The 22,224-nt window shown below is 37.8% G+C and overlaps 1 protein-coding gene across 5 annotated transcripts; it reads right to left on the reverse strand.

Moving 5' to 3' along the window:
- Positions 1-7,864: 7,864 nt before the first annotated feature.
- LOC115444092 (juvenile hormone esterase-like) lies at positions 7,865-20,531 on the reverse strand. Of its 5 annotated transcripts, XM_037439329.1 has the most exons (4): positions 12,819-12,912; positions 10,815-10,950; positions 9,250-10,514; positions 7,960-8,296 (listed from the first exon to the last, which is right to left on the reverse strand). In XM_037439329.1, the coding sequence occupies exons 3-4, from the start codon at positions 10,437-10,439 to the stop codon at positions 8,029-8,031; spliced, it is 1,458 nt and encodes a 485-aa protein (XP_037295226.1). In that variant the 5' UTR covers positions 10,440-10,514; positions 10,815-10,950; positions 12,819-12,912; the 3' UTR covers positions 7,960-8,028. The 5 variants fall into 5 exon arrangements, with proteins under 5 accessions (XP_037295224.1, XP_037295226.1, XP_037295222.1 ...); XM_037439327.1 differs by lacking the exons at positions 10,815-10,950; positions 12,819-12,912 and adding an exon at positions 20,310-20,531 and having other exon boundaries at positions 7,865-8,296; XM_037439325.1 differs by lacking the exon at positions 10,815-10,950 and having other exon boundaries at positions 12,819-13,035.
- Positions 20,532-22,224: the final 1,693 nt, after the last annotated feature.

The following is a 22,224-nucleotide window of genomic DNA, read 5'->3' on the forward strand; positions in this document are numbered from 1 at the left end:
ATACAAGGGAATCGACGCAATTTACTCGAATACTTTAACTATCCCCGCTTAGTAATGATAATTTCAACGAGTCTTTGCATCTCTCTTTTGTTTTAGAAAGAAATGTGGTCTTTATGATTTAATCTTAATCATTGATATATAGGTATATGTAATACGTACTAGATCTGGCGTTCCGTACATTCATTGTACAACTCAACTGTACTGCAATCCGTACATCTGCCTTTAGTATGATTTTAACATTGACAGTGAGTGGTTATGTACGGAGTAACGCTCATAATATAAGAACTCAAGTCAAGTGTAAACCTGATGTGAATAAAAAATATAAGTCAAATAAGTAAAATTATTTGTTGTTCAAGTGAATAAATAGGTTTTAACAGTGACGTTGTGGTGGCTATTTTAGTTCAGAATTTGAACAAATAGTTTATATGGACGTTGGTGTCTATAGAATATACGTCAATGATTTTAATACATTGTTCATGAATTGCTTCGATTTCAAAGATACTACAGAGTTATTACTAGCTGCACGATTATTGTAAGGTCTTCGGTTCGAATCTCGAATAAGGAAAGGTGATATTTGGTTTTTGTTCAGCATCAGCCCGGAGTCTCGAATTTACGCTTTTGGGACAGAATACAGACGTCGAGAACTGGGTGCATTAGTTGTTCCTCTGTTTACCCCTTGGGGATAAAAGCGTGATATGCGTTTGTATTGCTAGAGATGATATGATATCCCAGGGATGAAGACAGGAAAAGGGGGAAGACAGGTACAAAGATGGTCCGATGATATAAAGCAGTGGGAAGTAGATGGATGAGACTGGCATAAGACCGAGACCTTAAGACGACTCTGGGGGAAAGTTAAGCAAGACAATCAGCTCAACACCGATGCTGAGTATTTTTTTGTTGTCAACAAAGTCTTTATTATTATTATTATAAGGTTCAATCCAAACTTACCTATCATTTATTCGTAACGGCCGTGAACAAAGAATCTAGTCACAGTGACGTATTTCCCTCGTTTCGAGTCTGGATACACCTTGTTAACGTCCAACAATTAACACCAAATCAAGTCTATCTCGTCGCTTCACAGCAATTAGCACGTCTGACGGAGTCATTTTTCGGGGGTAAAAAATGCTCGGGAAAAATGCCAACCCTATTCGAAGTGGCAACCCTATCTCGATGCAAGTGCCAACCCTGTGCAATTGTAGTGAATGGATATATATCGCGGTATCAAGCGGCGCATCGACTCCACTTCGCAGTAATGTGTGCGTGCTTACGAACGGTTTATTTTAACTTGTAGTTTGGGAGTGTAGTTGGACTGAACGGCTTGAATAAGGCAGTACCACTGTCGTATTAAACCTATATTGTTGTATTGAGGTTACTAAAGGGCTCAGAATTATAATAAACAAACATCCAAACGTTTTCGCAAGCTTTTACATTTCGCATATCGGTTAAACAGGAGTCATACAAAAATAACTAGTTTTATGATAGAAATAGTCAAATTAAAAACGTGGGGTCTAACTGTTTTGGTATTTAATAAAACCCGATGATTGCGTTCGTCTCTTGCCGATGCGAGGTTTCTAATAGTAAATGAAAAATTATGAGGATAGAAAACCACCGACTGAAAAAAAATCAAATAATTTTAAATAAAGAACCTAACATTCATAAAGATAGCGATATGTGCAAAGGATGCATTAAATTTCAAATAAAGAACATAATTATAAGATTACGTCTTACTATTGAAGTAAACCTTCGTCATTCGATTAAGTTCTGGAGCGTCTGTGAGCCAATCAGAGCTGGGCCTAATTGTCGAAACCGAAACCACGACCTCTGATTAGTCGTCTGCTCGCTCCCAACTCGCAGGGAACGTAGTAGCCACTATTTTACTTCTTACTAATATAAATGCGAAAGATGGTGAGATGGTGACTGTTATATCAGATGGTCCCAAACTTTTTTTTCTCATAGAGTGAATGATTAAATCAGAGGTTCTCTCACTTTTTTTCTCATAGACAACTTTCAAAATTTTGCTGGTGTCGATGAACCCCTTGCAGCTAAGTTTCAGTCATATTCCCCAGAAGATTTAAATGTAACAGTCGTTGAGCTTATTAAAATATTATCTGGCTACATTGATAGGTGATATCAAACCAACATTTTAGTTCTTAACTATCAAAATTAGATACATTTTCGTGGACCCCGCTTACGAACTATAAACTTAAACCTTAGTATTTCGTCTCTACCTGGAAATAGAATCCTGTATCACGAGTACGAGGAAGCAATAACATTACCTTTATATACATTCAAGTTAAACTGTTCTCTATGTATTGACATTAATTATATGACTTGTGCCGACTGCGCAGACAAAGTGTAGTGCACATTAGGATCTACAGGGTGTTGTTATATGCAGAGGTATTTTATACCTGTGGATACAATAAAATACCCACGAGGCAATTCTTGTGCGGTAATCTCCACAGTGAATGCACGCCCATGCATGCGGCGACATTTGCCGCGGCTCTAGCCACACAGTTCAGTGTGTATACTATTATATTTAAATTAATAAGACGTTTTGTAGTTTTTATGTTATAACCTTTTTGGTGTTTTGTTCTTTTAAAAAGAAAAGATATATATTGTCAGAATATATTGAGTTATCGAAGAAATGGCTTTTCCTTGCATAATTGATAATTAGAATTGAAATATGACAGTATATCTCTTGGTTGTAATTAGCATTAAGGCCTAAGAGAACTCTAGAACATTTCTTGGCCTTCTCAACTCCGCCCATTTTAAAAAGGTTCCTTTGCTTCCCCCAGGTATCGCCTCCCTACTTTCCTCTAGGGCCCTGCAGTCGCTAAGCCGGGGTTTTCAGTATTCCTTTCGCGGGTCTTCCCAGTGTAGACTGCGGGTTACGATGCACAAAAAATAAATTATTAATTTTATTTTTTGGTAATAGGCAGTCTTAAAACATGTTAACCTTTAATTTGTAACGCACTTATAGACAGTACATTAGGATGCAGGTTTTACTTTGATACGACATTTTAGTTTGATACGACAAAAAAAACAAATACTAAGTAATACTTATACAAAAACTATGTTACTACGTATTTCACATTACCAACAATTCATACTTTTTTGTGGGTAAATAATTTGATACCTTCTTTCTGTGTCTGTAGGCAATTTATGACACAAAAGCTATTTGATTAACCTATTCCTCACATTTGCTACTTATAAAAAGCATTTTATGCCTAAATAACTTAAAAATACCCTTAATGCAGCACCAGAAATCTTATTTTTTGTGTATTTGATACCTCGTTTATGCATTACTTAGTAAATGGAGTTGTAGTACGTATCAACACGGTTACCTTTACGCCTAAATCAAGTTTTGTTATTAAGTCAAATTAGATACCTAGTTTGTGCATCACCTGTAGATGCAATTTCAGTACGTATAACAAGTAAGTAACTTTTACACACAAGTCAAAGTGATTTTATTAAAGCATACCTCGTTTAAGCATCAGCCTGTATACGTTGTTGTAGTATTATTTACGGCTACCTTTACACCCAAATCAACATTTTTTATGTTAATGATACCTCATTATGCATCACCCTGTATATGTAGTCGCAGTACATATAATACGGAGGCAAGTCCAGCCATTATCTGTGGCGGGTGTTCCTGCCCGGGGTTTGTCGGCACGATCCGCGATCAACACCACAATTTGGGGTCATTTTGGGACAATTTAAATGGATATATATATATGGATATATGGATATAGAAACTAATATATTTTTTTAAGGTGGATTGATCTTCGTAGTAATTATGGCTATTTAATAGCTATAAAAATTGAATTTCAATATTCGAATGGTAATTCAATGCAGACTATGAACTATAACTTAAGGTTTCGAGACTTGCTAAGATATTTTTTATTGCTTTGGTGGTGATACCTACCCAGGTGGACTCTCACATATGGGAGACCTACCAACAGTGAACTTGACTTGTCCTTCTTTAATCGAGGTTTAAAAAGATTGCTCACACCTCGGTAGACAACGACTGGGTTGTTCCTCTGTCATTGATTTAGTACTTGGACGGTGGATGCTGCTGAACATCAGGCGGACAGCTCGCTCGTTTGCCTACTAAGGCAATAACAAAAATCTGGGTTCTCTTTAAGATAGTAAAATATTTTGTGAGTTTTTAAAAACTTGTTCTTCAATTTATCACCTCGTGATTTGTTGGAATTTGAATTGGTCTCCAGTATAGGCCTAAGGATTTAAACGTGTAACTTAAAGCGACCTGAGAATTCTACATAAAAATGTCAAGGGTATATGAAGTCTATCAATACACGCTAGGGCAATGTGGTGAACTAAGGCCTATACCCTCAGTGGTGGTAATGTACGTGATCAGCAGTAAGCAGTACGTACAGGGCTGGTATTATTATTATTACAAGATAGTCTTTCCCACTATCATACTTGACGTAAACCTTGACCTTATGAAAGAATTTAGAAGTTATGTTTAATCTTTCCTACTGAAATAGACCAGGAGAATTGCAAGTAAAAACTAGGTAAGAATTATCTCCCAAAATTCCCAACATGGTCACTAAAGCAGTTCGGTTTCCGTTGATGATAATTTAAACACTTAATCACGGCAAAGTCGAGTAACTTTATCGGTAAGAACGTGTGTAATGCACAATAAAGGCGGCTAACTTTACCTACTGGCAAAATACTGTACTGAAAGTTCCTATTGAAGCAATATGTAGCGTTATAAAGGATTCTTGGTTATTTTGAACATATTGCCCGCCGTCAGACAGATAATCGTAACAAGTTGTGGTGGGCAAAGTAGAAGGGAAAAGACCTCGCGGCAGAACACCTATCCGTTGGGTAGATTAAGTGACTGCTCTCACTGGATTATCTCTTGAAACTCTCTTAAGAAGCCAAAAACTGAACAAAATGGAAACTCATATAAACAGCCACGAAGGCCTTTCAGGGACACGACGTTTAATAATGTAGAACACGACTAAGGAGAAGGAGCCTTGTGTCACAGTGTCACTACTGGACATAATAAGACTTAACATCTCATGTCTAGGGATGGCGAGCGTAGGGAAATACCAAACAATACTTTGTAATTCAAGGTGTTGGATGGTGTTTCTACTGTTTATGGGCGGTCGTATCGCTTACCATCAGGCGAACGGTAAGCTCGACTCGTCATTCATAGGATTAAATAAAGTGTATGTACAGACTGAACCTGGCACGCGATTTACTTACGCGAGGCACTATGGCGGGTTTTACATTTTGAATATATATTTTTTTTCCATCGTCCGAATATCCATCTATGACGATTGTCATCTAGCTGCGATCTATCTATTCTCAAAGCTAGTCTGTATCGTATAGATACCCGTCTTGTAAGCCGGCCTAACGACGCGTAAATCTTCTATCAATAGTAAATTTCGTTCGCGGCGAGAGAAAAGGCACCGAAACGAATCCAATTTTAAGATGGCGCGTGAAACGAGGACTGTTCCGCTTCGTCCCGCACGATTTGATACTTCACTCATTAACATGGTAATATATAATGTAGAGGAACAGAGGGCAGCATTCAATGTCATGAACCCTACTATGCTTACCAGGTGCAGTAGGTGCACTTAGCCGTGTCCGTATAATCACCAACCCCTCCCTTCCTCCTCCGCGCAACAACACCATCAGTTTACTAACTGCAACTGATCTGCAGCGGATCCAAGGATCGAAATCACATCCAGAATGTTCGTTCGCGGCCTACATAGATCAATGCCATACCAGATGACCATCTGTTCCTATATAGAAGATACCGACATGTTGTAAATAACCAATGCGGCAATTATATTTTGTAGTCATATTGTACTAGCGTTGTAAGGCGATTTCATTTCTATTTTTTTTTATAGTTGCCAAGTCTTCTGTTTATTTTACTTCTTTTGGTAATGTATTGTTTTGAATGATTGTAGTAATATTAATAGTAACCCAGATTTTAGTGTCTTTTTTATATTATCAATGCTTAGTATTCCTGTAATTGGCTTGCATGTTTGTACCATTGTATTATTATCAGCTATTTCAGGTATGTTGATATACTAACTGCTGGTGTACCATAAAAATAAATATATTAAACGGTAAAAAGCAGAACTCACCCCGGATTCAAACGGAGGAAGCATTCATTTTGCATTATTGAAATAATCATAAATTAAATAAAGGACCGCGGGCACATTATGGGTTTACGGCGGGAATTGAAAAGCCATTTTTAATTCAACTAATGTACGGGCGAGCGAGTGTTACTGATGAATTGTCTAGAATGGAATCGGAAAAACAGTTTCATTCAATCTATTTGGAAACTAATTGAATTGAAATGCCAATTAATATACGGTTTTATCGGACTGTTGTTATTTTTGTCTGTTTTGTGAAGTAAGATAATGAAATACCTATATAAGCTTTCGTTTTAGTGCAAGGGTAGGTAGAGTTGCGAAACTCAAGTGGCAGTGGGCACGGCACATAGCTCGTAGAACTGATGGCCGTTGGGGCGGAAAAGTTCTGGAGTGGCGACCACGAACCGGGAGACGCAGCGTAGGCAGGTCCCCCACGAGATGGACCGACGACCTCGTGAGGGTCGCCGGAGCCATGGATGAGGGCGGCCCAGAACCGGTCCCTGTGGCGCTCAATGGGGGAGGCCTATGTCCAGCAGTGGACGATTCCCGGCTGCAATAATGATGATGAGAGGTTTATCTGTCGTACTAAATGTTCGATCAAATGTCTAAAGGTGCGTCTTTGGATGTTCATTTAAAGATACTACCATGACATTTTTCTACGTTTGCTGAAGCCTGTTAACCATCGTTATGAATACTCATTTACACGTTGTATAATACACGTGTATGACCTGAGCAGTGCAGCCTGTATGACCTGTTTTCAGAGCCATTTTTGCTTATTTGTTTTAAAGCTATCGTTGTAACTTAAATAAATATAATATAATTTCATATACCAGAAACGAGGTTTTTAATTTTTTGTGCAGGTTATTTTAACTATTAAATCCTTAAAACCTTAAAAAAACATTAATGCCAATTTCCACAATGAAACGAAAGTACCGCTCTTTATTCTAAGGAGTTAATTTGTAAAAATGGCGTCTACGGCAAACTTAAATGAGTAAACTTGTATTTCAGACGAATGGAAATGGCGGGAAAAATGCTAATAGCGATCGTTGTAGTTTAACTGTTTATTGGACGGCTTTGCGAATTAAGGTTATTCTCGTGACGATTTTCTTTGAATGCTGGGATCATATTCTCGTTAATAATAATAAATAATAATATCAGCCCTGTATTATATACTTGCCCACTGCTGAGCACGAGCCTCCTCTACTACTGAGAGGGATTAGGCCTTAGTCCACCACGCTGGCCTAGTGCGGATTCGTAGACTTCACACATCTTCGAAATTCCTATAGAGAACTTCTCAGATGTGCAGGTTTCCTCACGATGTTTTCCTTCACCGTTAAAGCGAACGATAAATACACAAAGAATACACACATGATTTTTTTAGAAAAGTCAGAGGTGTGTGCCCTTGGGATTTGAACCTGCGGACATTCGTCTCGGCAATCCGTTCCACAACCAACTAGGCTATCGCCGCTATTATAATATATTATAATTTTAAAATAATATTTACTTTTTTTTATCTTTAATCTTATAAATCAATTAATCTTGTACCGCAACTATCTTAGATAACCCTGATATCGCCCGAAAATGAATCATCACGTCGTAACGAACACTATCAAGTCACATGTCATCTTCACATATAATAATTGGAGTAATTATTGATCTTAGTATTGCTACACAATTTAATTAATTTACAATATCCGCTTATTAAATACTCAGACAAAAACACCGTGTTCCTTATTTTAAAACATTTATGATAAGTATTATTTGTTGCTTAAACAATTGGATAGCGTGTACGCGACGCCTTATGCTTCACATTATTTCTTGCTAGGTTTAAAATGGAAAAAGTCAAATCACCGACTAGATATGTTAAAGGTACATAAACTTTCTAAATCGTTCAATAAAAAAACCGAGAGGCTAAACTACACACTACAAGGCTCAATACATAAACATTAGACGCTACGCCCGCAGCACTACCGGGCATGGTGGGGTTCGGCCGCATGGGTTTTCTATAATGCTTCTCGTAGATTCCATCCCACAGTTCGAACCTGGCTCCGAACATGGAGTTTTCCAACCGCACTACAGGGCCTAGGTCCATGTAAGGAGACCTGGTGATGTTCGTTGCTGGCCAGGTTGGTAGCGAGGATCCATCGGGGACAGGTTTTCTGGAAAAATAGGTTTTTGAATTAATAGTAACAGATATAAGCTATTTGATATGGGGCCGTTGGAGTATTATGTAACACAATTTTTTAAGATTTTTGACACCCCCACTCTCCCATGTAACGCGCCATAACGTTTTCCTATACGCAAAAAGTTATTTAACTCTAAAGTGATTTTTTTTTGTAATATTCAAAATTATTTTACGCAAAATACCGGAAAGTCGCTAAAATACCTTCGTTATTGTTTTAAAATAAAAAAACCAATGTTACATAACGCTCTGTACGAGACCCGCCTCTGTAACGCATCGTAACATTTTACAAGAGCCCCACTCCCCCCAAATTGCGTTACGTAATACTTGTACGGCCTCTATCATAGAACGTAGATGAGAGAGTATTCCAGAAAGAAGGGGTCGAAAATATCCCGCGTACACCGATGCAACTTCTGTAAGATGTGGCAAGCATTATAGGACACCGAGCGGCTCGGCGCTCGAGTCGCTCGAGCTCGGCGAGCCTCTATGAACGCTAATCACTTATAACCCGCAACGAATTAAATCAAATAGAAGTATAGAGATATTTTGGAAATATATTAATACTATATCTCAGAACTTGGATATATTTATATGTAACCTGTCAGAATTCACTGAAATGGCTCATAGATGTGTTGAAGTAAAATTAAATCATTGTTAAAATTAAATCTGTATAACATCGCATTGGTTTCAACTGTTATGGTGTTATAATATATGTATAAATAAATATTATAAGTGGAAACAAAAGAAGTGGAAGACGGAGTATAAGGAACTTCTGTAACCTCACACATCTTACGAAACACCACAGCGGGCTGTCGCGTTGTTTTTTTTAAACATTAGAACTGACCGCGACTAAGCCATTGATATAAAATGTAGGCTATAATGTGGATCTACAACTTATAAAATAAAATTTAATATAACATATATAATTACCCAGTAAGTATGAAGTTGGTCCAGAGTGACCGCATCATATTTTGCATGTTAATATATGCATCTGTTCTGCCCGTCGTGTTGTGGTCGGTCATGATATTGGATTGCTCGCAATGGTTGGTCCCCGTCACATTTGTAAACAATATTGGACTAGTATTTTCATCCACAAATGAATATCGATATAGATATATAGGCTGATCCTTAACGTCAAGACGTAAAGTGAGACCCTTAATCATTCTATACCCCAATAGAACATCGGTGTAATAATCTACGTATTCTAAAATTGTCGATGTGTCTACAGGTCTATCTCCGAAATAAAAAGTCCTGACAGTGTTTGCCACTCTTTCCTTTTCTTCAACACTCTTAAATTCTAGTTCATTTGGCAAATAATCTGAAAAATGCTCATTCATCTTGCTCAGCCATCCGTCGTGTACGTATGGCAATCTGAACATACCTTCATCTTTAGCTAGTCCATATAACAATGGCATGGCGGGGAAATCTCCATTTTTCAGTATGTCTTCAGGGTCATCTTGTAGGAACATTTCTACTCCAAAATCTCTTTCTAGACATGCAGTGAAGGTGAGGCTGGAATCTGGAAGGCTTAAGGTGCTTATTGACAACATTGCCAGCGTTGCGGCTGGAACTGTCATATAGAACTCTTCCAAGGCTGCTATATCATTTACATTAGAGTAATTCAAAAGCCTAGCGTAATCCTTTGCGTTCTGTATTGGATCGTATTGTATTGCAATGGCGCCGTAAGTGCATCCGCTTTCTGGTATTGCCCTATGGAAGAGATTTCTTGTCATGTTCGATATCGTTAATAAGTCTGTAGAGATCCCGCCAGCGCTGCATCCCATTACAGTCACGTCATTAGGATTGCCCCCGAATTGAGCAATGTTTTGGTTAACCCATCGCAGTAAAGCTGCTTGGTCTTTCATGCCTGCGTTTCCAGGAACATTTTCAGTGCCTAAACATAGGAAACCGTACGCTCCAAGGCGGTAGTTAAATGTGATCAAGATCATGTTATTATTTTTGACGAAGTTTATGTATTGTAATGAGCTTCCAGATCCGAAAACAAAACCTCCGCCATGGACATTGACCACGACTGGCAGATTAGTATCGTTAGTATCGGGGACGAATATGTTTGCTACCAGACAGTCTTCTTGCATAATGTACGGCTCAGGTATCATCATAACAAGCTGCGGGCATACGACACCTCGGAGAACTGCTTCAAATGGTTGTGTCCATGTGGGTGGAGGTAGAGGCGCCTGTGGTATCAAATCAATTTTAATAAGAAATTAAGAAGTGTTGATACAACACCGTACCATATAATTTAGTGATCATATCACAACAAAACCAAAGAACAAAATTTAAACAGAAAAACCAAAACTCAACAACGATACAAGCCCCTTGAAAAGTAAAATGAGAATGACACCGACTTCAAAACCACTGTAAAGTAATATCGACTTGCGGTTTGCTTATTAGGTAATTTTAATGATAGTGAATGGTAAATCATTTATTTGCGAAAATTGGTACAGTATACAATCTTAAATACCAATATTACATACATTTTAAACACCAATGCAAGACGTTCATTCCATGGACTGCACGTGCGAGGTAAAAAAGATCGGTGCAATCGCAACATACTGCTACGGATAGTTTTGCTGTAGTACGTGTGAACTCGACTAGCCACTACTAGAATGGCTGCCAAAGAGAAGGTTTACAAGTTTGTTTGAGTACGAAATAGACGTATCTTCGTGCGTAAAGAACTTACTACCGTCCATATAATGACCAGAACAATGGATTGCGTGAAGAAACTTTATTAATATAATAAATTGATTGCGAAAGTGGTCCAGGTGGACCTCCAGGGAGACTTGACAGGGTCTACTTTGATGTGGCCAAGAAATGATGGTTCACATTTCGTAAGCGGAAGCGAAAATTGTTTGTTTTGATAGTAATAAACAAAAATGTTGGCTCGACTTCATCTGTCAATGTAGGCAGACAATATTTTAAGAAGCTTAGCGACTGTGACATGTAAGAACTTGCATATTATGGGGAATATGGTAGAAAATTTGCTCAGGGGGCCGCCAGAACCAGCTAAGTTTTGATGTGGTCTATGAGAAAAAAAAGTTTGGGAACTTCTGATAATAATACTTGAGTTCGTTCTAAAAACATTCATTCACAAGGATGTGTTCATATTATAGTCACTAATAGATTTGTTACTCAACTATAATGGCATCTTAATATATGATGAATACTTGGTGAAATATTATTGTTAAGTAAAATGAATTTACGAGAGTATAAGTTTTGGGGCTTCTTCGATTAATCACATGCCTGTATGAATTTTTGTCGATTAAAATTTATTCCAAATTCCTATTCGTAAAACAGTTAAAACCTTCCTTTATCCGAAATTGATAAAAATATACATTATTTTCATAATAAAATGTATGCTATTAATAATTATTTTAATTTTCTTGAAAAATTAATAATGCTACAAATAGACGTATATCGCAACCATGTAATTTCCCTATCAATTATATATAATTAGAAGCTATCTATTTGACGAGAGATTATTTAACCGCCAGTGCGCGCATACTCACATACTAGATAGTGAATTCGGAAATGACGTTATGAGTACTTGATTATTTTGAATGACCAGAAAGTTAAGATAACGCCGAATTATATTTTTAAAAAGCAATTAAAATATTGTGTTTACCCGCACTATATTCAGTATTGATAAAGATTGTAGTTTGCTGGACACTGGTTGCTTGCGACTGAATAGAGATGTTTCGGGTGGAGGAGATCTCTCGCTGCCGGTCGTGGTCCCTTCCATGGTCGGTAGCCAGAGGTCCTGGCGTGCGGTGACCTACTTCTGTGAGGTGGTCATCTCGCAGAAGTAGTGTTCAAAGAGACTCGGAGCGTGAGGATCCCACCCGCCGCAAGAGGAGACGGACTGCAATATGCGGCCGCAATACCGTGCAGGGGCGGCTACGGATAGTTACTTTCGTCAGAGGAAGCCCACAGCCGTCCCTAATGCGTCGCAGAGGACCACTGCGGAGATTTAGTTAGTATGACGTGCGTTGTATGCACATAGGGTTAGGAACTCTGCCCGACGGTCGCCTGAAGGTCAACGTCAATTCAGACGGTTCAAAGCTGGGTCGCAAGGCATGATGACCCAACATAATGGCTCAAACGCCCATGAACGCTGGGCGGTAGTAATAAAGTACTCTTGAAAAGAATGTTTAGAGGAAGACTACGTTCAGCAGTATCTATGGCTGATAGTTCGTAAATATTAACGACAAAATAAACAATTATACTTGTTCAATAAAATCATTTGTTTCAGAGAGGTTATCCTATTTATTGTAAATAATGAAAATCATTAATAATGGTGTAATACCGACGTTAACACTTAACTTAAAATTGATGAACTCGAGTAATAAATTATAATCCCTTTATGATTGGGTTCGATTAGGTGCATCTCCCACTTCATAGTCTCAATATTATTTATGTGTAAAATTATATTTAACCCACTAACTTCTCAGTTAAATAATAAATAATTATTGAAAAATTACCTTGAATTTGTCCCTTCCCGTGGGCGTAGTCGCATAGGGAACATCGTAGAAACTATACATGGAGCCATCTGGGTCCTTATAGCCCCGGATCGGGCCGTGATGCGTGGTGACGACCCGAGACTCCGAGGTCTGAGCGGCGGCAGTAGCAGCCGCGCCCAGCAACACGAGCAAACACAACATCTTGACACTGTGTGGCCAATACACTGAGGACGGTTTTATATAATTATACTACCGAATCGTGTTTATCACTCGTGATTTCGCAATACTTAAATTATCAGCAAATTTTTAAATTCTGTTTATTTTTACATAGTATTCAATGAAGGCGTTTCCGCTGTCTGTTCGCTTAGATCTTTTAAAATATTCAACGGATTTTAATACAGTCTCCAGTAATAGATAGAGTGAATTAAAAATAAGGTTTTTTTTCATGTGTAATACATACCTTTTATAGTACAGAAAATATAAAACAAAATCCACCTTCGTATCTGTATGCCTGTCTGAACGCGAAAAACTTTAAAGTTACCTAACGGATATCAATGTAATTCTGTATTGCGATAGTTTGAGATCCTGGGAAGGACGTAGACTATTTCCTATTTATATTCCTGTTGACTTTAATCTCGAACACTCATTCACGCGGGCGAAGCCGCGCGCAAAATGTAGTTGAATATAAATTGTTGCACGCTAGTTCGTTTACGAGAAAGCCGTACATCTAAAACGAGTAATACAGTGTTTGTAAACATAGTCTGTGATGTTTTGTTTTTTTTTTTATTACAGTTGAATGACGAGACGAGCCAGCGGCCTGGTCGATGGTAAGTGGCTCCCGGCTATTAACTTCAGTAACGCCAAGCCACGCCACTGCCTACCGAGAGACGAACGCCTTTTTCCTTTGAACAAGGTGTTGTGCACTTTGCCCGTGTGAAAAGCCTTTTTCGCTACAAGAATCCCTAAATCACTGTAGCGTCTCATAGCACCATGTTCACTACGATCAGCGCCTTCTATTTCAAAAACCATATTAAGAAAATCGAATACATATTTCCCGCTAGAGCAAATTACCAGTATGGAAATATATTAATACAGGACATAGTCTATCCATGTGCCAAATTTCATCCAATTTCGTTTAGCGATTTTTGCCTTTATTTAAACAAACATCTAAACATTTTAAGGAATATTCGTAAATTTATAATATTATAAGATAAGATGAAGTGAATCTATATCGGTTGATTGCAACAATGATGTCACGTTATCAAGGTAGGAAAACACATCCGCTGACAGGTGAAGCAGTCGCAGATGGAAGAATGTGATTATATATAATATGAATCACTATATTGATGAATAAAGAACGCAAATTCTCAGCTGATTAAGATAAATAGGAGGATAGCTCATTCTCTGTTGCTGATAATAAGCAAGCGGATAATATGGATCATTGTTAAGTAAAGATTTTATTTATTTACTAGCTGACCCGACAGACGTTGTCCCGTCTTAACTATGAATTTGCAGCGCGCATTCTGTCAATCGCTGACAATTAGTTCAAACAATTGACAGTTATATAAAATATTTTTTTCGTTAAGTTTTCTTAAATTTTCTAATTTTCCGCGCAATTTTTTGAATTTTTTCTTTCATACGAACCTTCTCCTGGCAAAAACAAATACAACAACAAAAAAATCGGTCCAGCCGCTCACGCATGATGGCGTGACCAAGGGAAATAGGGATTAATTTATATATATATATATATATATATATATATATATATATATATAGTTTATTATTTATACACATAATATACATTATTATTATTGTACATTTGTCTTACGTATACAATAAAGAAATGAAAATAAAATATAAGTAGGAAAGGCAAAGTAATAAAACATAAATATTATTTTAGTTTTTATTTACTTATTGATTTTTATCTTAAAAATTTAATAACACCAACAACCACGCAGGGTTAGATAGTTAACATCATTAACAACAACGTTTCTTCTACGAATTCTTTTTCTGAAAATGAGAGCGTTAAGAAGCATGTGCGGGGTGACTATGAATAATAGAGTGCGGAATACTACGCTCATGTGTAGAGTGACAGAAGATGTAGTAACCAAAATTGAGAAGGGTATGTTAAGGTGGTTTGGACAATTTGGAGAGGATGGATGATAGGAGATTGACAAAGAGGATTTATAAGGCAAATATGGATGGAAGAGCCGATAGGGGTGGACCGCACCGAACCTTCGAATGTCAGATATCTGACATTCTCAGTAAAGGCCAGCTCAAAAGTACCCTGAACCGGCGGGAATGCATGAAAAGTTTGATGAAGATGGAGAAAGCGCGAGAAGTATGCCAGAATTGGGCAGTGGCAATCCATAGTCTCTGCCTGCCCCTATGGGATAGAGGTGTGATTTGTATGTATGTTGTAAGTTGTTTTACGACTTTTTTTAATTGTTAAATTTAGAGATTAACTTCATCATATAAAAATAAGTACTTAATTTAATTTCCGCTCGAATGTCACTAAATCTATGCACATCGTGAAGATTAGGTAAACAAACCCGTGCGAAACGCGAAGTTGAAAGCAGGGTGGCGGTGGTTGAGCTATTTATCCAACAACTGGTCATTGCATCGGTTTTGATGCGCGCGCGCTATATGCCTTCGTGTGCCACGACTTTTCATCGCCGTATCATTCGATGTATCTATGGATGTAGCATTAAACAATGGAAAGTGAATAATACCTTTCCACCAATATTTTGTATTAAAAAACGTTAATAATGTCGTTAAACGTTGTGATTTTCAGTTCCAAATAATTAGGATGTACTTATTATAAAAAGTAACAAACGTTTAGTCCACGCTGCCTAACTATAATGATCGGCCGGAAACGATATTCTATAATCGTTGTTATATTAGAAAATATATATAAACTAGTTATTGGCTTGATCATTTTTATATTACCCACTCTTGTGTTAGTTTTGTTCCGACATTTATAGTTAGTGCACATTTTATATTATACTATATACCTATATTACAGTACTTCCATATACAAATTACATTACCATTTTTCCAAAATGAGAATTATTTAAATTGCTCAATAAAAAAACCGAGAGGCTAAACTACACACTACAAGGCTCAATACATAAACATTAGACGCTACGCCCGCAGCACTACCGGGCATGGTGGGATTCGGTCGCATAGGTTTCCTATAATGCTTCTCGTAGATTCCATCCCACAGTACAAACCTGGCTCCGAACATGGAGTTTTCCAACCGCACTACAGGGCCTAGGTCCATGTAAGGAGACCTGGTGATGTTCGTTGCTGGCCAGGTTGGTAGCGAGGATCCATCGGGGACAGGTTTTCTGGAAAATTAGAATTTTAATTATAACACTGGGAATAGGCCATTGGGACGGAGAACAGAGGAGTATGTCTGCCTTTCTGTATTCAATCGGGAATAAAAATAATATGAGCTTATGTGTATTGTAATAATATGCTGTTCTGCACCTTAGCTCTTACTGCATGGGCAGGTTTAATAAGTGATTTAAGCCATATCCACTGGCCAGAAACAGCCACCAGATGTATGGTAGATGCACTCCTAGTTTAAAAAAAAATATAAAGATTACAGAAAAATGACGTCGATACTATTCCGTTTATACAAATGCAAGTTTTATAAGAACTGTAGTGGCACGCATTATAGGACATCGAGCGGTGAAGCTCGACGAGTCTCTGGGAACGGTTATCAGTTATAAACCCAACAAATTGAATCAAATAGAACTATAAGAAGGTATTGGAATTATATAAGTGGAAACACAAGGAAAACGGAGTACAAGGAACTTTAGTAATCTCACACATCTTACGAAACACCACAGCGGGCTGTCGCGTTGTTTTTTTTGTAAAACATTAGAACTACAACAATCTACAAATCTACAACTTTTAAAACAAAATTTTATTAAACAGATATAATTACCCGGTAAGTATAAAGTTGGTCCAGAGTGAGCGCGTCATATTTTGCATGTTAAGATACGCTTCTGTTTTGCCCGTCGTGTCGTGGTCGGACATGATATGGGTTTGGTCGCAGTGGTCCGTCCCTGTCACATTCGTAAACCATATCGGTTGAGTATTTTCATCAACAAATGAATATTGATAGAGATATATAGGCTGATCCTTAGCTTCAAGTCGTAAAGTAAGACCCTTCATCATTCTATACCCAAACAGAACATCGGTGTGAAAATCTACGTATTCTGGTATTGTCGATATGCCTATAGATCTATTTCCGAAATAAAAAGTCCTGACGGTATTTGCCACTCTTTCTTTTTCTTCCACACTCTCAAATTCCAGTTCATTTGGCATAAAATCTGAAAAATGCTCATTCATCTTGCTCAGCCATCCTGTTAATATGTTTGCTATTCTGGACATACCTTCCTCTTTGGCTAGTCCGTATAACAATGGAATGGCGGGGAAATCTCCATTTTTCAGTATGTCTGCGGGGTCATCTTGTAGGAACATTTCTACTCCAACATCTCTTTCTAGACATGCAGTGAAGGTGAGGCTGGAATCTGGATGGGTTATGATGCTCATTATTCGCGTTGCCAACGTTTCGGCTGGAACCGTCAAATAAAACTCTTCCAAGGCTTCTATGCTATCGATATTAGTGTCATTCAAAAGCCTAGCATAGTCCCTTGCGTTCTGTATCGGATCGTATTGTATTGCAAAGGCTCCGTAACTGCACCCGCTTTCTGGTATTGCCCTATGGAAGAGATTTCTTGTCATGTTCGATATCGTTAATAAGTCTGTAGAGATCCCGCCAGCGCTGCATCCCATTACAGTTACGTCATTAGGGTTGCCCCCGAATTGTGCAATGTTTTGGTTAACCCATCGCAGTAAAGCTGCTTGATCTTTCATGCCCGCGTTTCCAGGAACATTTTCAGTGCCCAAACATAGGAAACCGTACGCTCCAAGGCGGTAGTTAAATGTGATCAATATCATGTTATTGTTTCTGACGAAATTTGTGTATTGTATTGAGCTTCCAGATCCGAAGACAAAACCTCCGCCATGGACATTGACCACGACTGGTAGATTAGTATCGTTAGTATCGGGGACGAATATGTTTGCTACCAGACAGTCTTCTTGCATAATGTGCGGTACATTTATTAGAATATTGAGTTGCGGGCATATGATTCCTCGGGGAACTGCTTCAAAAGGTTGTGTCCATGTGGGTGGAGGCAGAGGCGCCTGTGAAATATTTGAATTAGAAATTAAGAAGTATGTGATGAAACTACAACGTAACATATTATTTTGTGATCATATCAAAATGAAAATAACACTGACTTCAAAACGACTATACCTAAAGTAAATATGACTTTAGCTTTGCTTATGAGGTAATTTAAATGATATCAAAACTAATAGGTCACTTAATAGGTTGCACGTGCGCGGTAAAAAAGATCATTGAAAGAAAAAGGTGCTGCTACGGATAGTATGTAGTATGAGTGAACTCCACTGCGACGGCGAGTGGTGCGGTGACAAATGATGTCGCAGACACCATAATAAGCAATTCCTCTCAACACTCTCTGTGGATACGGTGGTAACATACAAAGAGATCCGATTTTTCTCCACGTACCCGGGTTCTCCACTCTGTCCGTAAGATTGGGATCATCGTCAATTCGAAACGCTCGTCTTAGCGAAGAGCCAAGTGGGCTACGCAAGTATTTGGGAGCCCCTGCCCAGAGGAGTAAACAGAACGTGTGGCCGAACATGCGCTTTGTAAAGTGTTAATCTGTGGCGTCGCGTGACGTCCGTTTGGCTCTGTTCAGGACTCCTAACTTTTTACAGGCTAGGTTAGTTTAGATCTGCAAATGGCTTGTAATTACGAGTCTAATGTCGTCACTCGAAATTTCGATGAATGGGTCTTTCTTACCAATGAACGCACATAGCTTATTTAGATAATTACATACATTTTTTTCTATAAAATTGACTCTCTTCTTTTTGTCTTCTACTGTCCAAAAAAATCCATGACACGACATTCTAGAACATTTTATTGGTTATAATCACTTTATTTATGGAGTAGTTTCGCTAAATAAGTATAATATGAGATAAGATAGCATGAAACATTCATTCTCAAGGATGTATTCATATAGATTTGTTACGTAACAATAACACTAGCGTGTTAATTTGATTTCTTTTTAACCGACTTCAAAAAAAGGAGGATGTTATCAATTCGACGTGAATGTTTTTTTTTTGTATGTTTGTTACCTCAGAACTCGCTCATTTATGAACCGATTTGAAAAAATATTTTTTTATTCGAAAGAATATCTCTCCAGATTCGTCCCATATGTTTTTTTTTTCAAAATCGCTTCAGTAGCTTAGTTTTAAACTTTAAAAAACTAGAATAATTATGTCGTCTAAGAAAACGAAATCACGTATTAAGCTTTCCTGTGACGTTTTTGGTTATGTTTTTGCATTGAGTTTTGTTGAGTGTACTTCTTAAATACTTAATAGCATAACACCTTTTCCACTTTACAGGGGTACTCAGAGGTGTAACTCCTGAGCGCGATAGTCGTAATGTGAGCGAAAAACAACTACGCCATCGAAACAGTCTATTTTTTACTAACACAAAAAGGCAAAAAATAAAAATAATTTTAACAAAAAATTAAACCGCCTTCAAAACCCACTCAGAACAAAAAAATAATTTCACATACAAGTATATATTGGATACCAATTTAGGAGTCGGTGCCTAATTAAAATTGCTAGTTAATGAATGAAATGGTGACATGAAATGTCTCATGAATCTTATTATGTCCAGTAATTTCACTAGCTATAATGTTCTTCTAATCAGAATGCAACAGTGACTACACACTACTGCTTGGCGGCAGAAATAGATATTGTTTTGGTTCCTATCCAGGCGGACTCTCACATATGAGAGATCTACCACGAAAATTCCTTATCAATTATAATATATGACTAGAAGCTACCTATTTCACGAGCGATTATTTATCCGCCAGTGCGAGCGTACTCACATACTAGATAGTACCTACGGAAACGACGGAATGATTTGATGAGTGATTACTTTTAATTACCCGAAGATTAAATAACCTCGAATTATTTTTTCACACAGCATATTAAAGTCATTTCTGTTTACCCGTATTATTCTTTGTATTGATAAAGATCGCAGGTCGCAGAGTGCTAGTTTGCTTGCGACTGGTTGATCTGTCTGACTGAATGATATTTGGAGGAGGTCTACGTTCAGCAGGACATCTATGGCTCATGAGATGTAAATATTTGCCGATGAAATAAGTTGGATTGTCCTATTTATTGTAAATGATGAGAATCATTAATATTGGTGTGTAATACCGACTTTAACTCTTAATTTTAAATTGATAAAGCCGAGTAATAAATTATAATCCCTTTATGATCGAGTTCGATAAGGTGCATCTCTCATTTTATAGTCTAAATATTATTGATATTCAAAATTATATTTAACCTACTTAAGTCTCGGTTAAATGATGAAGGCTATTAAAGATTAAATACCTTGAATTTGTCTCTTCCCGCGGGCACAGTCGCATAGGGAACATCGAAGAAACCATACATGGAGCCATCCGGGAGCTTGTAGCCGCGGATCGGGCCGTGATGCGTGGTGACGACCCGAGACCCCGAGGTCTGAGCGGTGGCAGTAGCAGCCGCGCCCAGCAACACGAGAAAACACAACATCTTGACACTGTGTGGCAAATACACCGAGGGCGGTTTTATATAAATATACTACCGAATCGTGATTATCACTCGTGATGTCGCGATAGTTAAATTATCAGCTAATTTTTGAATTCTGCTTATTGAATATATATTGTTGCACGCGAGTTCGTTCGCGAGAAAGTCGTGCATTTAAAACAAGTAATACAGGGTTGCAAACCCTGTAATGTTTTTATTGCAGTCGATTGACGAGACGAGCTAGCAGCCTGGTCGATGGTAAGTGGCTCCCGGCGTCCATTAACTTCAGTAACGCCAAGCCACGCCACTGCCTACCGAGAGACGAACACCTATTTATTTTGAACAAGGTGTTGTGCGCAGCTTTGCTCATATTAAAGCCTTTCTTTATACAAGAATCAGTCAATGCAGCGTCTCATAGCACCATGTTTACTTACGACGCCAGCGCTTTTTTTTTTCAAAAACCAGATTAATAAATCAAATACATATTTTCCTGAGGAGCAAATTACCTCAATAATGACATAGTATCCATGTGCTAAAGTTCATCCAAATCCTTTCATGAATTTCTGCCTTTAATTAATGCAACAAACATCCAAACTTTTTCACGAATATTCGTAAATTTATAATAAGATAAGATGAGCTGAATCCATATCGACTGATTGTAACAATTGAGTCATGTTATCAAGCTAGGAAAATATATTGCGGTGACTATGTGTAGCAGACGCAGTGAAAGATAGGGATTAAATGTATAATCCGTTATGCGATTCATTATCGATGAATCAACGTAATATATCATTTGCTGATTAAGATAAACATGAGGATAGCTCATTCTGTCAATGATAGTAAGCAAGCAGATCCTATTAATCACTGATAAGTAAAAATTTGTTTTTTTTTTATTGATACATATAACACAATTATTAATCTTAATTGATTTCAATACACCTATAATGGGCCATTTCTTTGTATTCCTGCAGGTTGCATATATATATATATATATATATATATATATATATATATATATATATATATATATATATGTAAGGGAATTATAATGTGTCTGTAAGGGAATTATAATGTGTCTATTTATTTATTTCCGTAATAGTTTAATATTTCAAGTGGCAACACTTTGAGTTGTCAATTTCAAAGTGAAACGTCATACTATCTGTCAGTTGTACGCTTGATCGAGGCAGAGTCAGTTGCTCTCGAGAAGGCGACCGCGCCGGTTGTGCGCACTGACTGAGAAATAACGATATGACGGATACAAACGAAAATCTGTTTTCTAATTTGTCTGATTCTGCGACAGCAGCGGTGGGATCGCTTCCACAAGAATCCTGCGAGCCTATTACTCAGAATCAAGCATATTTTACGCCGGAATATGAAACTACAGAAAATATGGCAGAAAAATCGTCACTGCCTAAAGCGGACCGACCAGGTGTACATTCACCGGAAACCTGGGCCATATTTTTTCAAAATATGATGACGGGTCTCCAGAACACCAACCAGAGACCCTCAACAAGTGCCACGGAACGGAGAAAACTGAAGGCAAGTGAGATTTATTTACCACCATTTGATCCAGATGATTGTCAGTTTACTGCAGCACAATGGTGTGAAGAAATTGACCAGCATAGACAAAACAACTCTTGGACAGATTATGAGACCAGGAATGCTGTGTTCACTCATTTAAACGGACGTGCAAAAAAGTGGGCAGCACGGTCGTATTCTTTGTGCAAAACTTGGGAGGAGT

This window comes from Manduca sexta, chromosome 16 (genome assembly GCF_014839805.1).
Source record: "Manduca sexta isolate Smith_Timp_Sample1 chromosome 16, JHU_Msex_v1.0, whole genome shotgun sequence".
NCBI classification, from domain to species: Eukaryota; Metazoa; Arthropoda; class Insecta; order Lepidoptera; family Sphingidae; genus Manduca; species Manduca sexta.